Source organism: Microtus oregoni, unplaced genomic scaffold (genome assembly GCF_018167655.1).
Source record: "Microtus oregoni isolate MIOR12 unplaced genomic scaffold, Mior012 000031F_ref0000149, whole genome shotgun sequence".
Taxonomy (NCBI): Eukaryota; Metazoa; Chordata; class Mammalia; order Rodentia; family Cricetidae; genus Microtus; species Microtus oregoni.
Window position 1 is genome coordinate 21676285 of NW_024543090.1, and position 12415 is coordinate 21688699.

The 12415-nt window shown below is 40.4% G+C and overlaps 1 protein-coding gene across 4 annotated transcripts in view; it reads right to left on the reverse strand.

Annotated features, from left to right (window-relative positions):
* Window positions 1-2012: 2012 nt before the first annotated feature.
* The window catches only part of Tmem87a (transmembrane protein 87A), a 48719-nt gene continuing 38316 nt past the window's right edge, over window positions 2013-12415 (reverse strand). For 2 of the 4 annotated variants that reach the window (XM_041678795.1, XM_041678794.1), the window contains exons 16-20: window positions 10081-10154; window positions 9645-9706; window positions 6017-6069; window positions 5498-5528; window positions 2013-2673 (exon numbers count right to left, since the gene is read on the reverse strand). In XM_041678795.1, coding sequence (XP_041534729.1) covers window positions 2632-2673; window positions 5498-5528; window positions 6017-6069; window positions 9645-9706; window positions 10081-10154 — 262 coding nt within the window. In that variant the 3' untranslated portion in view covers window positions 2013-2631. Of the gene's footprint in view, window positions 2674-5497; window positions 5529-6016; window positions 6073-9644; window positions 9707-10080; window positions 10155-12415 lie in introns of all 4 variants that reach the window. The other 2 variants (XM_041678793.1, XM_041678792.1) reach the window with 1 other exon arrangement.

The window sequence follows — 12415 nt, forward strand, 5'->3', positions numbered from 1 at the left end:
GCGTTTGGGTTTAACGCAAAACTCTAAAAGGGTGGGCATGATATGATGCCCAAACAACCGGTCCTGGAGACTTTACCTTTTTTTTTTAATTTAATTTTTTTTTGAGATTTTACTTTTTATACAGTATCAAGTCCTTCATATGTAAGGAGGATTGCTTGTCCTATCCATATCAAACACTGCTCAGACAATCAAATGAATGAACACTGTCAGGCAGTTAGAAACACACAATTTCTAATTAAGTTCAAATTCCTTGAAATTTAGAGTGCTGATTACTATGTAAGGAAAGGGTCTAATACTTTAAGTTCCAGATACAATGACCAAGACAGTCAATATTAAACTCTAAAAGGTCTGTCCTTAAAAATCACACTATATATTCAACCCCAATAACATAATATCAGGCCCAAGGCTATAAACTGTTTTATGTTTTTTTCTTAACACAGTTTTCTTCCCCAAGTCTCAAGTAAGCATCCAAGCAATCTAAAAAATACGTGACCAACTACCCTACTATGTTGTAATGATTATTCCAACTGCTAAGTTTTATCTGCAACAGCAACATATGCTTCCACAGCTACTGGTAATGGGTTAGTTTCAGAATATACTCATTTCCTCATCTGATTTGTTCTTTAAAGGTACTTCCATAGCAAAAAGCTGTAGAGAAATGTTCCCTAAATTCTATCAGATTTTACCACGGTGTTCCAGTTAGTTTTCTATCAACCTGACCCAAGCTAGGGTTACCTGGGAAGAGGGAACTTCAGTTAAAAGAAATGTCTTCATCAGATTAGCCCATATCCAAGTCTATGGGCCATTTTTTTCTTTTAAATAAATCTGTATTTATTATAAATAAATCCCTTAAAATTAATTGGGCACAGGTATTTGTCTAGGAGGTGGCCTGAGACTGATCAGAGAGCCTAGATTCTTGGTGATGTCCTATTCCTAGAATAAGAAGTCACACTTTCCCCAGGGGAAATAGTAAATGCTTGCAGCAAAGTGACCTGACCCCTGGAGGCCCACCCCAATACTCTTTAGCCTGTGCATGGGGTTGTCAGTTCTGAGAAGATCTTGATTAATGATTGATGTGGAAAAGCCCAGCCTACAGTGGGCGGTACCACTCCTGGCAAGCCAGGGCAGGTTGTATATTAAAAAAAAGTTGACAAGCAGTTTCACCAGGGCCTCTGCTTCAGTTCCTGCCTTGTTTGAGTGCCTGCCTTTGCTTTGCCCAATGATGGATTATGACAGGACCCGAAATAAACCCTTTCCTCCCCGAGGTGCTTTTGGTCATGGTGTTTATCACAGCAATAAAAGCAAACCAGAACACATAGTGTGAGTTATTTTAAAACTGTGGTCATCAGTTTCAACAGAAAATAAGATAGTCTGTAAAGAAAGCCACAGAGAGAAAGTCTCTATTAGCATCTGAAGAAGGGTATGCAGAGAAAATTTGAAATAAATGAGAAAACCATTAATTTTGTTAAATTTTTTATATTAAAAAGTGGCATGAACTTTCCATGTAGAACAAAAATCTGGGGAAGGCAAAATTGGACAAAACCATTAAAACAGAAAACACAGCGCTTCAAGTGAGTCCCATCACCTGGTGATGTTCCTTATAAACAGTCTCTAAACCAACACCAGATACTAGAACGGTCCATCTTAAAAAAAAAAAAAAAAAAAAAAAAAGAGCAGCAGTCAGGGCCTCCACACCACTTCATGCAGAGTAACTGCTTGAAAAGCAACGGGACCTGTTCCCTTTCTATAGGCTCCCCCTTCTGAAGCATGACAGTCCCTGCTGCCGGATGAATAACCACAGCACTTAAACAGAGTGCCTCTTGGCATCTAGTGCAATCCCAAAGGATGGCATGAAGGCAAACCAAGCACTGCCAGTGACTCTGCAATGCTGCCCTTGGAGGCTGATGAACGGTAGTTGAAGTTTTTGAAGTGTGCACCACATTGCCAGCAATGGGATGTGTCAGAATCAGATGTCAGAAGAGTTAAGCTAATATTTCTCTTTAAAGCACATCTGAAATAGAAAAATCTTTAATATACACCATTTGTAAACAAAATTGCACTTGATTTTGAAACACATACAACCTTTCTCTCTTTTCTCCTCTCCCTTTTGGTCACTGATAGATCTACGGTTCCTTAACTCAGAAGGGACTATTTCCCTTATGCAAGATGTAAGCTTGACCTACCAGGAAACTGAAAGATAAATGACAACCTCTCCCATCACCAATACAACTTCCTAAATAAATGAAATCACAGGCAGTTGCTCCTAGAGATGACAAATTATGGTGCAGATGACATAGTCCTTTCAGAAACATTAAACTTCGTACTCTGACAGATTAAATAACTGAACAGAAAGTCCAGGGACAACTTGTAGGTTGCAAAAACAGCCATGATGGGTTTGGGGAGCGAAGGGTGTCAATGATGTAAAGCAGTTTGTAGTTTTCTCATCCTATGAGTGTGTTTCACTAAGCTGGTCTTCTTGGCTGATACCTCTCTCCAGCTCCCATGCACAAAGACCAAGGAACAGAGCAAGATGTCACTGCCTCCTTTAATCCCGCGGGGCGTGCAGAAGACTGACACATAAGCTGGCCTCTTCCCTGACACGAGCCATCTTCAACGGCGGCTTCCCACTGCTCACTCCATCTTCGACCTCTCAAAGTGTGTGATCATTCGCTCCTAAGAGGAAAAAGATTTATTCTAAGTACATAATTTAAAATGGTCTAAATTCCAAATAATTTCTATAAAAATGGCTCAAACATTTTCCACAAATACTTTTCTCTGTTATTTACAGCAGTGTATCTATGATGATACCGAAACATTACAGGCCCCATCCAAGGTTAAATAATTCAACTACAACTCAAAAGGAGATTTAGTATCCTTACAGTTTTTTGGTATACAATACTATATTGTTAAATGTAAGCACAGTGTTCTACAGTAGATCTGTAGAAATCTTATTTTAACTAAACTCTGATGCATGTTTGTTGTCCTTGTACCTTCTTCTGGCTTTGGGCACCAGACTCACTCATGATGTATATACATACACACAGGCAAACACTTATTTACACAGAATAATACATAAGCAGATAGGTGTAATAGCAAACATCTGTAACACCAACTCTAGGAGACAGAGATGCTCAGATCCACGGTCACGCTGCCCAGCCAGTTTGAAATATCAAGCTGCAGGTTCAATGAGAGACTTTGTCTCAAAAAATAAGGTGGACACACACAGAGGAAGACAATGACATAGACCTCTGGCCTACACACACACACACACACACACACACACACACACACACTGTATACTTATAAAAACAAAACAAAAAAAAACTGCAAGGTTGTGAAACAAATCTGCATACACCTTTAATCCCAGCAATTGGAACTCTGAGTTCAAGGTCAGCCTGGTTGTGAGTTCCCAGACAGCCAGAGCTCCACAGAGAAACCCTGCTTGAAAATGAAAGCAAAGATTTTGAGAATGCTAAATTTTGTGTTTTCTTACTACTTATGTGCATGGGAGCCAATATTCTTACTTGCAAAGTCTTACAGTTTTTCCACAAAGGCAAATATTAAGGGTAAGATCAATTCCCAAAAGCACCATAGTAACCCTGTATTCCCATGTATGCCATAGTTTCATACAATGTGTCCTATTCAGCTGGAACACAGCAGGGCTAGAGAGCTAAGGCCAAGGAGGCCACTGATGGCAAACAAAGTAGAAAATATGTTGTTTTTAACAAAATCTAAATCATTTGATTTTACCAATAAAGATTCAGGAGCCAGATGCTGGGGTGTAAACCTGCTAACTCAGAGAGGCAGAGCAAGTACCCAGCTGACCTTCCTCTGACACCCCAGAAGCCTCCCACCTTCTCCTACTCTGTCTCAAACATCATTCCTCTTAAAATGAATGCCCTTCCTCCCCTCTACTTCCCGTGTCTCTCTATCTATTCTCCTGACTCCCTCTATGGTTTTTTCCTAATAATCCTACATTCACTTCCTGTCAACTGTTGCTTGCTCTGCCTCTTGATCTAAGGTTGACCTGATTTAATCCTATTCACACTATTCAAGCAGAAATCTCTTGGATTAAAGGTGTGTGCTAGGGCTGAGCTGCACCACAACCAGAAACAGGTTTTTCCAGGAAATAACGCAATCTCGGGGTTCACAGTGTGATAATATCCTGCAACAGAGGAAAACCCTGAGAGAGATCCAGGAATCTAAAGAAAATAACCCAGAAAGCAAAGTGTTGTATGGAATGATTAGTTTGTTATAATCTACTATATTCTTTTCTCAACATTATTCCTAGTTTTGCCAAGATTAGAGTAGGATAACTTTGAATTTCTTAAAGACAAAGGAACTACATAGTACAGAGTTCAGTGTCTGTTACTGTTGTAATAAGAGCGGCGGGGCTGTGTCCCCGGCACCCTGGCTGCCTGGCTAGCTTATGCCCCAAAATAACAACACACAAATTGTATTCATTTAAACACTGCTTGGCCCATTAGCTCTAGCCCTTACAGGCTAATTCTCATATCCCGATCAACCCATCTCTAATAATCTGTGTAGCATCAGTCTTACCGGGAAAGATTCTAGCCTACGTCCATCCTGGGTCGGAGCTTCATCGCTAGCCTACGTCCATCCTGGGTCGGAGCTTCATCGCGTGTGCCTCAGAGAGCAGAGCTCTGTAAGGGCTAGAGCTAATGGGCCAAGCAGTGTTTAAATGAATACAATTCGTGTGTTGTTATTTTGGGGCATAAGCTAGCCAGGCGGCCGGGGTGCCAGGGATGCAGCCCCGCAGCTCTTATTACTACAGAATGGTGCCCAGACATGTGGACAACTGAATCCACTGAAAGCCTTAGAAAGCTTGGGAAAGAGTAAAGCATGTTTTCTTGGTAGCAGCGATTTCTCGGGTCTGCTCTGCTTGCTAGAAGCAAGCAAGCGCTCTCATCTAAGAGAGGCTTCCTGACTCAGCTTCAAGCTCTGACCCAGGATGGACGTAGGCTAGAATCTTCCCGGTAAGCGCACCTAGCGGTGCTACACAGATGATTAGAAATGGGCTAAATTAATATGTGAGAATTAGCCTAGAAGAGGCTAGATAGAAATGGGCCAAGCAGTGTTTAAATGAATACAGTTTATGTGTTGTTATTTTGGGCATAAGCTAGCAGGCGGCCGGGGTGCTGGGGACGCAGCCCCACCGCTCTTATTACAACATCTTACCCAACTTTTTTGTTTTGTTTTGAGATAAGGTTTCTTTGTTTAGCCCTGGCTGCCCTAGAACTATTGATCAAGGTAATCTCATACTCAGAGATCCACCTATTCCTGGGTACTGGGATTAAAGGTGTGTATCACTACACCTGGCTTGTTATTCAACTTTTAAATGAAACATTTATAAGTCTGCTGGAAAAGGGAGTACATTACACAGACATGCAGAAAGGGTAAGACTCAATAGAATATTCACGAATGACCATTTAATTACCAGATCCACAGAGATAATGCCCATGATTTGATTACTAACCTCATCTGAATCCAGCAAGGCCGGAAGTGCTCTGCAGAGAAACGTGACATTTAATAAATTCATGAAGGACAATAGAATAGTGAATGCAATTTAAAGCTTTTTTACAATTTAGCTAGGATTTTTATCTTATTAACAGCCCTCCAAGAGAAGAAAGCAAAAGCAAAAGAAGAAGAAGAAAAAAGAAAAAAGAATCAGACTGGCTCAAGTTCTATAGAAAGAATAAAACATACTTTACAGTGTGACAGGGTCAACGCCCCATTAACATCACAGCTCTGGCAAGGGATTCAGAAATTATAAAGGAATATGCTATGGAGTTTAGACTGACCTGGAGCTAAATATTTCTAAACAGGCCATTTGAATGAGTAATCCTAATTATTTTTGTTTTTATGTTACTCCTAATCCTTTAACTATTCCTTGGTTCATGTTCTTATTAGACTTCTCTTCAGTTTGTCCACTGAAAATAATAAAGTAAAACTAACATTGAAACAGGGTTCTTATAGCAATGATTCAAACACTTACACATCAGTCACGGAAGAAGGAACATTCTCTTCTACCCATTTCAAATCATCTTCCTGCTGAGAACATAGATACCAACTGTTACCAAAACATACCAATATGTCTCAAGAACAGATCTGAGTTTATAAGATCTCTATAGCAGCCTTTTGTTATACATAGCATATGCACATAAATGACAAAACTTAATAAAATTTTTCTTCAAATACCTTTAATCTCTCCCTACTATCCCAACCCCTATTATTACTCAATCTTCTTTCCCTGTGAGTTCGACATTACTGGGTTTTCACAAATAAGAGATCATGCAGCACTTGTTTTTTTGTGCCTGGTTTATTTAACAAAATGTCTTATAGTTCACCAGCATCACTGAAAATGTCAGAACTTCCTTCTATTTTAAGAATAAATGCTGTTTGACCGTCAGTCATTGGGTGAAACTGTTTTCAAGACAGGGTTTCTCTGTGTAGCCCTGGCTGTCCAAGAAATTCACTTTGTAGACTAGGCTGGCCTTGAACTCAGAGATTTGCCTGCCTCTGCCTCCCACACCACGTGCTGGGATCCAAGGCGTGCTCAAGCATGCCCAGGTCACTGAGTGAAACTTATGGAAAGTATCTTTGCAATTGAGGCTGCCACAATGAGCTTGGGAATGCAGGCATCCTTCCTGCACACTGACTTCTTATGACGACATGCCCAACAGCAGGAAACAAGGTCACAGCATAAGTAGCTTTACTTTGATTTCCAGGGATTCCCCACACTAACCCATGTGCAGCAGAGCACATACGGGGCCCTTGTACGCCCCTTCTCACCAAGATTTTCATCTTTCACCTTTTGGATAAGAGCCATTCTAGCACTCTAGGGTGTCAGCTCATTGTGGCTTGATTATTGGTGATAAGCATTTTTTAGACATGCATTTGTAACCTCTTCCTGTGAGAATTTCTATTCAAGTCCTTTGACCTGTTTTAATCAGCATGTTTTCCTGCTACTGACTTGTTCTGAGTTTCTTATACATAGATATTAGCCATACTTTCTCTCACTCCATGGATGTCTATTTACACTGTTGACAGTTTGCTCTGTCAATCGTATAGCAGATTTTTGGTGTGATGCAATTGTATGTGATGACTGTTCTATTTCTGGTTCTGTGGCCTCAGCTGCTTGATCCAAATTAAAAACCAACCAAACAAAACCTCATTATGTAGACCAATATGATGCAATGTCTCTCCTGTCTTACATGAGTTTTATAGGATCAGGCCATAAGACCTTAATCACAAACACAAACACACACACACACACACCCCTGAAACTCACCCCATTTATGGTCCTAACTCAGGCAAGGCTGGTACTCTACAACTGAACTCTATCTCCAGAGCCTTAATTCATTTTGGATGACTTCCAGTTTCTCCAACACCATTTATTGAAAGAAATGACCTTTTCCTACATGTCCTTACTACCTCTGTCAAAATTCAAATGACCAGAAATATACAAATGTAACCTCCAGGCTCTCTACTATGTTCCACTGGCTCACTTCTCTATTTTAAGCCAATACCGTATTGTTTGGATCATGATGGCTCTGTAGGTTTGTTCTGATTGTCCTGGGGGCTATACCTGGAACTCATACATGCCGAACACACTCTACTATGAACTATAGCTCTAGCACCCTGTGGAACATTTTGTTTACTATATTAAGTATATATGTGTTCATATATATGCAGGTATGTATGAGTGTGTGTGCACTCAGGACAGATATAATATTCTCAACTATTCTTCACCTTTATTGCTGTGTAGGACACCTTGGGGGAGTTAGTTCTCTATTTCCACCGAAACTCAGGTCATCAGGCTTGGCAGCACAAGTCTTACCACCACATATTTTTTGAGACAAGGTCTCTCACTGCATCTGGAGTGCACTCATTAGCTAGACTGGCTGGCCAGCAAACACTAGAGATGCTACTGCCATCTCCCCAGGACCTGGGTTATACATGCTTGTTTGGCTTTTATAATGGGCTTGGGTATCTGAACGCAGACCCTCACGCCTACACAGAGGGTATTTTACTCACAGAGCGGAGCCACCTCCTCGGTCCCACTGTGCTACATTTGAAGTTCTGTTAGTATGATGCCTTCAGCTTTATTCTTTTTCTCAAGAACACTTTAACTACTTAGGTGTTTTGCTTTTATTTTTGAGGTTTCTTGCAAACATTATAGTTGCTTTAAAAAAATTGTGAAAACCTCCTGGAATTTTGATAGTGATTACAGTAATTGCTTTGGGTAGAGCGGGCATTATAATGGTTAATTCACGTAGGTCAGCAAGATGGCTCAAGTGGGTAAGGGTGTTGCTGACAAGCATGAAGACCTGGATTTAATCCCTGGAACTCACATGGTGAAAGAGAACCAACTCTCATAAGTTGTTGTCTGACCTGAACACAGGCATAACATACTGAAGGAGCAAAACAAACTCCATTTTGAAAAAGAACTCCATTCTAGACAGGACCTAACTAGGGGGCTGAATGCAGTACAGCAAAGTCATAAATATTCCCAAGAAACTGTGTCTGCCCTGGTTAAAGAGACCCACCCTGGTACCCAAACAACATCTGTTCACATCTGCTTGCTTCAAACATCCTTGAAGATACCTGATTAACTACTGTTTTGCCCCTGTGGTTAGCATAGGGTCAGCAGATGTCTGGAGGAAGTAACCAGGAGACTGTTGCTATCCCCTCAGATACTAATGGCCTATCAGTAGCTAACAGCTGAGCTTTACTTTTACTGCTAACTTTTGGCCCTTGCCTTCTGAAAAAGCTTCTCCAATTTATAAAGCAGAGACTAGGGAGCATTCAGCTAATGGTACACAGGGGATGCGCGTACACAACTGTCAGCATCACAGACCCCGACCAATACAGGAACCCAAGATTGGGTTCTAATTAGTTACGTAGAAAACGGGGAATGAGAAAAATGAAAAAGTGATCAGAATGACCTGTGGCTTTCTGCCTGAACCACACTGTTTAGGCTAGGCTAAAACACTTCATACATGACAAGGGCCATGGCAGGAGCCCATAACAACTGGGAGAGCATTGCCTCAAGGACAGCCAAGAACTGGCCAATTAAAAATATGACCATAGTATGCTTCCTCTACATACCCCAAGGACAGATAGGAATGGGCCAACCAAGAACATCCATACTTCATTTACATAATGATTTCATGCTTTTTGAATTTGCTGTCCTCAATTAGGTACAGGTATAAAAACTAGGTGAAAACTCATGGTCCTGCAAATTATTTATAAAAAGTCCTATAAACTCTGGAAGGGAGCTTCTCCCGCCCTTACTGTGTTGAGTGTGCTGGATGAGTTCCTTGCCTCAGCTGGTACTATGCTTTGGAATAAACCACACTTTTGCATCCAAGTCCAGGATCCCCGGTAGTCACTTTGGAGGACAAGAGTATGGGCACAACAATATACCATCTCCACTCACACCCATATGCACACATACACACAAATAAATAAAACATGATGTGTATTAAAATATTTAAGAGCAAACAAAATAACAAAATAGTTACAAAAACTCATTAAGGCCCACCCATAGCAATCTTAGGTTCCACCACGGGCTACAACCCAGGCAAAGGTCACAAAGAAAGGAAAAAAGTCACACTTACTGTTTTGTTTACTTTACTATTTCCATTTGGTTCCTGCTTGGTACTTCTCATTTTCATTCCTTCTACAAAAGGGAAAGAAAAGACAACAAAAAGCCCATAGATTGGTTAACTTTGTCATTACACCAACCACCAAAGCAAAACAGTACTCAGAGATCTAAGTTTACTGACTGATCAGAACAGACGTTCCTTTAACCTAACATTTGTAATAAAAGTGCAAAGCTAAAGCTGTGTCTCACTTCTACAAGAGATCTGAGCATTAATGTACAAGTGTCAGTCAGTTTACTGTGGCTTCACTTAAAGTTTGGCCAGTCTCCCTTCACCCTAACTTTACCAAATACAAGAACTCCCATAGTTGTTTTTTTCTTTTAAAATTATTTTCTTTAAAAGAAAATACTAAAAGCACAAATATAAACAGGAAGTTTTCTCCAAAGCTCACCAAAACTTTCCTTCAGCATCGGTTCCTTCTGTTCATCCTCTTCATCTTCCTCTGACAATGGTGAAAAGGCAAACCTGGCGGAAGAGCACAGAGGGAATGCCACAGGGAATAGTCACTCTCTGACATCAAAGAACTGCTTCCCCTTCAGAGAGGTCTTAACTGACTATATCATCAACGAGTATCGAGGCAGGAAGAGCCACTGTTGGAGAAAATTATTTTCAGGTGTGTTGCTTTTGTTTATGCTGTTGTATTTGATTAACTGTGATTCTTTGCCTGTTTAAAATACTGATGGTCCTAATAAGGACCTGAACGACCAATAGCAAGGCAGAAGCACGGATAGGCAGGTCTAGCAGGCAGAGGAGAAATGAGGAGAAGAACGAGGAGGAGCAAAAGAGAACAAGGAGAGAAGAATATCAGGGGCCAGACACCCAGTCACCCAGCAAGCCATGGAGAAAGAAAAGAAAGGTGTACAGAAATAGAGAAAGATAAAAGCCTGGAGTCCAAAGGTGGTCAGGATAATTAAAGTTAAGAAACACTGACAAGAAATACGCCAAGCTAAGGCCGGGCATTCATCACTAAGAACAAGCCTCTGTGAGTGAATTATCTGGGAGCTGAGTGATGGGCCCCTCAAAAAGGCAAAAGAGTAAAACACCATACAACAAACCACAGACTACCCATGACTTCAGATAAGTTAATTTCCTCATCTGTAAATGGAGACAAAAGAACAAGAGTCAAAACACTCTGTAGTGTTTTCCAAAAAGTAAAGCCAAGCTAGGAGAGGCAGCACAAACCTGTAATCCCAGAACTAGTAAGGCTGAGGCAGGGCAGTTTAAGAGTTCAAAGCCAGTCTAGTCTGGATGACACAGTGAGACCCTGTCTCTTTATTAAACAATAAAAACCTCCAAGTCAAGTCATTGTGAAGTGCTTAAAACAATACCTGATATATTTCAAAGACATATATCAGGAAAATAGCTCTAATTTTAAACTTCAGCCTTCAGTCTGAGTAAAAGAAGGGGGCCTAATTTTAGGTGCCCCAGATAATCTAAACTCTCAGTCTCCACACGAGAAAGCTACTAACTGAGCACACTTCAGATTGCCTTTCCCTAGAAGGCTTTAGCTCTGACCTCACTCTGCTCTTCCCATTTTATTGCTGTCTAATGCTTTCATTTTATTTTGTCTTAAAGTTTCTCATGAGGAAGAAAAATCTATTAGTAAGATAGGAATGGGGAATGTCTGTCACTTATTAAGGGCTAGCTTCACTGGTAAAGACCACAGTTAATGTTTGAACAGCATCGGAAGTGAGAGTAAGACAAAGAGACCCCTCTCACAACCTCTACTTAATGTAGTAACCAAGGCCAAGCCCACACCACAATGTCAGAATGAGAAGACAGAGATTATTGCCAAGGAAGACTACATAAGGCCTTAAGTTCAATCCTTAATACCATTACACAAGAAGGATAGAAACTACCTTAAATCTAGCATGACCACAGTTTAAAACAAGAAAACTACAGGGCTGGAAAAATGGCTCAGTGGTTAAGAGCACTGCCTGCTCTTCCAAAGGACCTGAGTTCAATTCCCGGCAACCACATGGTGGCCCACAACCATCTGTAATGAGATCTGATGCTCTCTTCTGGCCTGCAGGCATACATGCAGATAGAACATTGTATACATAATAAATAAATATTAAAAAAAAAACAAGAAACTACAACATTTAATCATAACACAGATTTTGATAACCAATGTCTTGGGAGGGTGAGTTACAAGAATCCTTAAGCTGGCACAGTTATGGCAAAGGGCTGCCTAAGGAAGAAACGGGTTTACCAGTAGTCACCTCATTCTTACGCTACACAGTCTACATAATTATTTTTTAAGTATCAAGACTAGTGACTAGTAGATCAAAGGATTAAATGAATAATTACAGTAGCAAACCATGAAAATGTTACATAATGTTTTTATTAATGCATGTGTGTGTAAAAAGTAAAATACAGAGAAACCCTGTCTCGAAAAAACCAAAAAAAAAAAAAAAAAAAAAAAAGTAAAATACATGCATAGCGGTCAGAAGACAACTGTCAGGAGTCAATTCTTTCCTTCCACCAGATGGGTCTGGGGGATTGCACTTAGGTCAGCAGGAATAGTGGTAACAGATGTCTTTACCAAAGAAGCCATTTTTGTGGCTCTGTACTAGTTTTTTATTTAAAGATATCCCCACCACAAACTGGCTCTGTTACATGCTAGTTATATTCATGCTCCTGTGTTATCTTATAAATGTTGCATCTGTCTAATGAAGAATCAATATTGTTTAAAGAAAGGTCTGACTTTTGCCCTTGCTTATTGA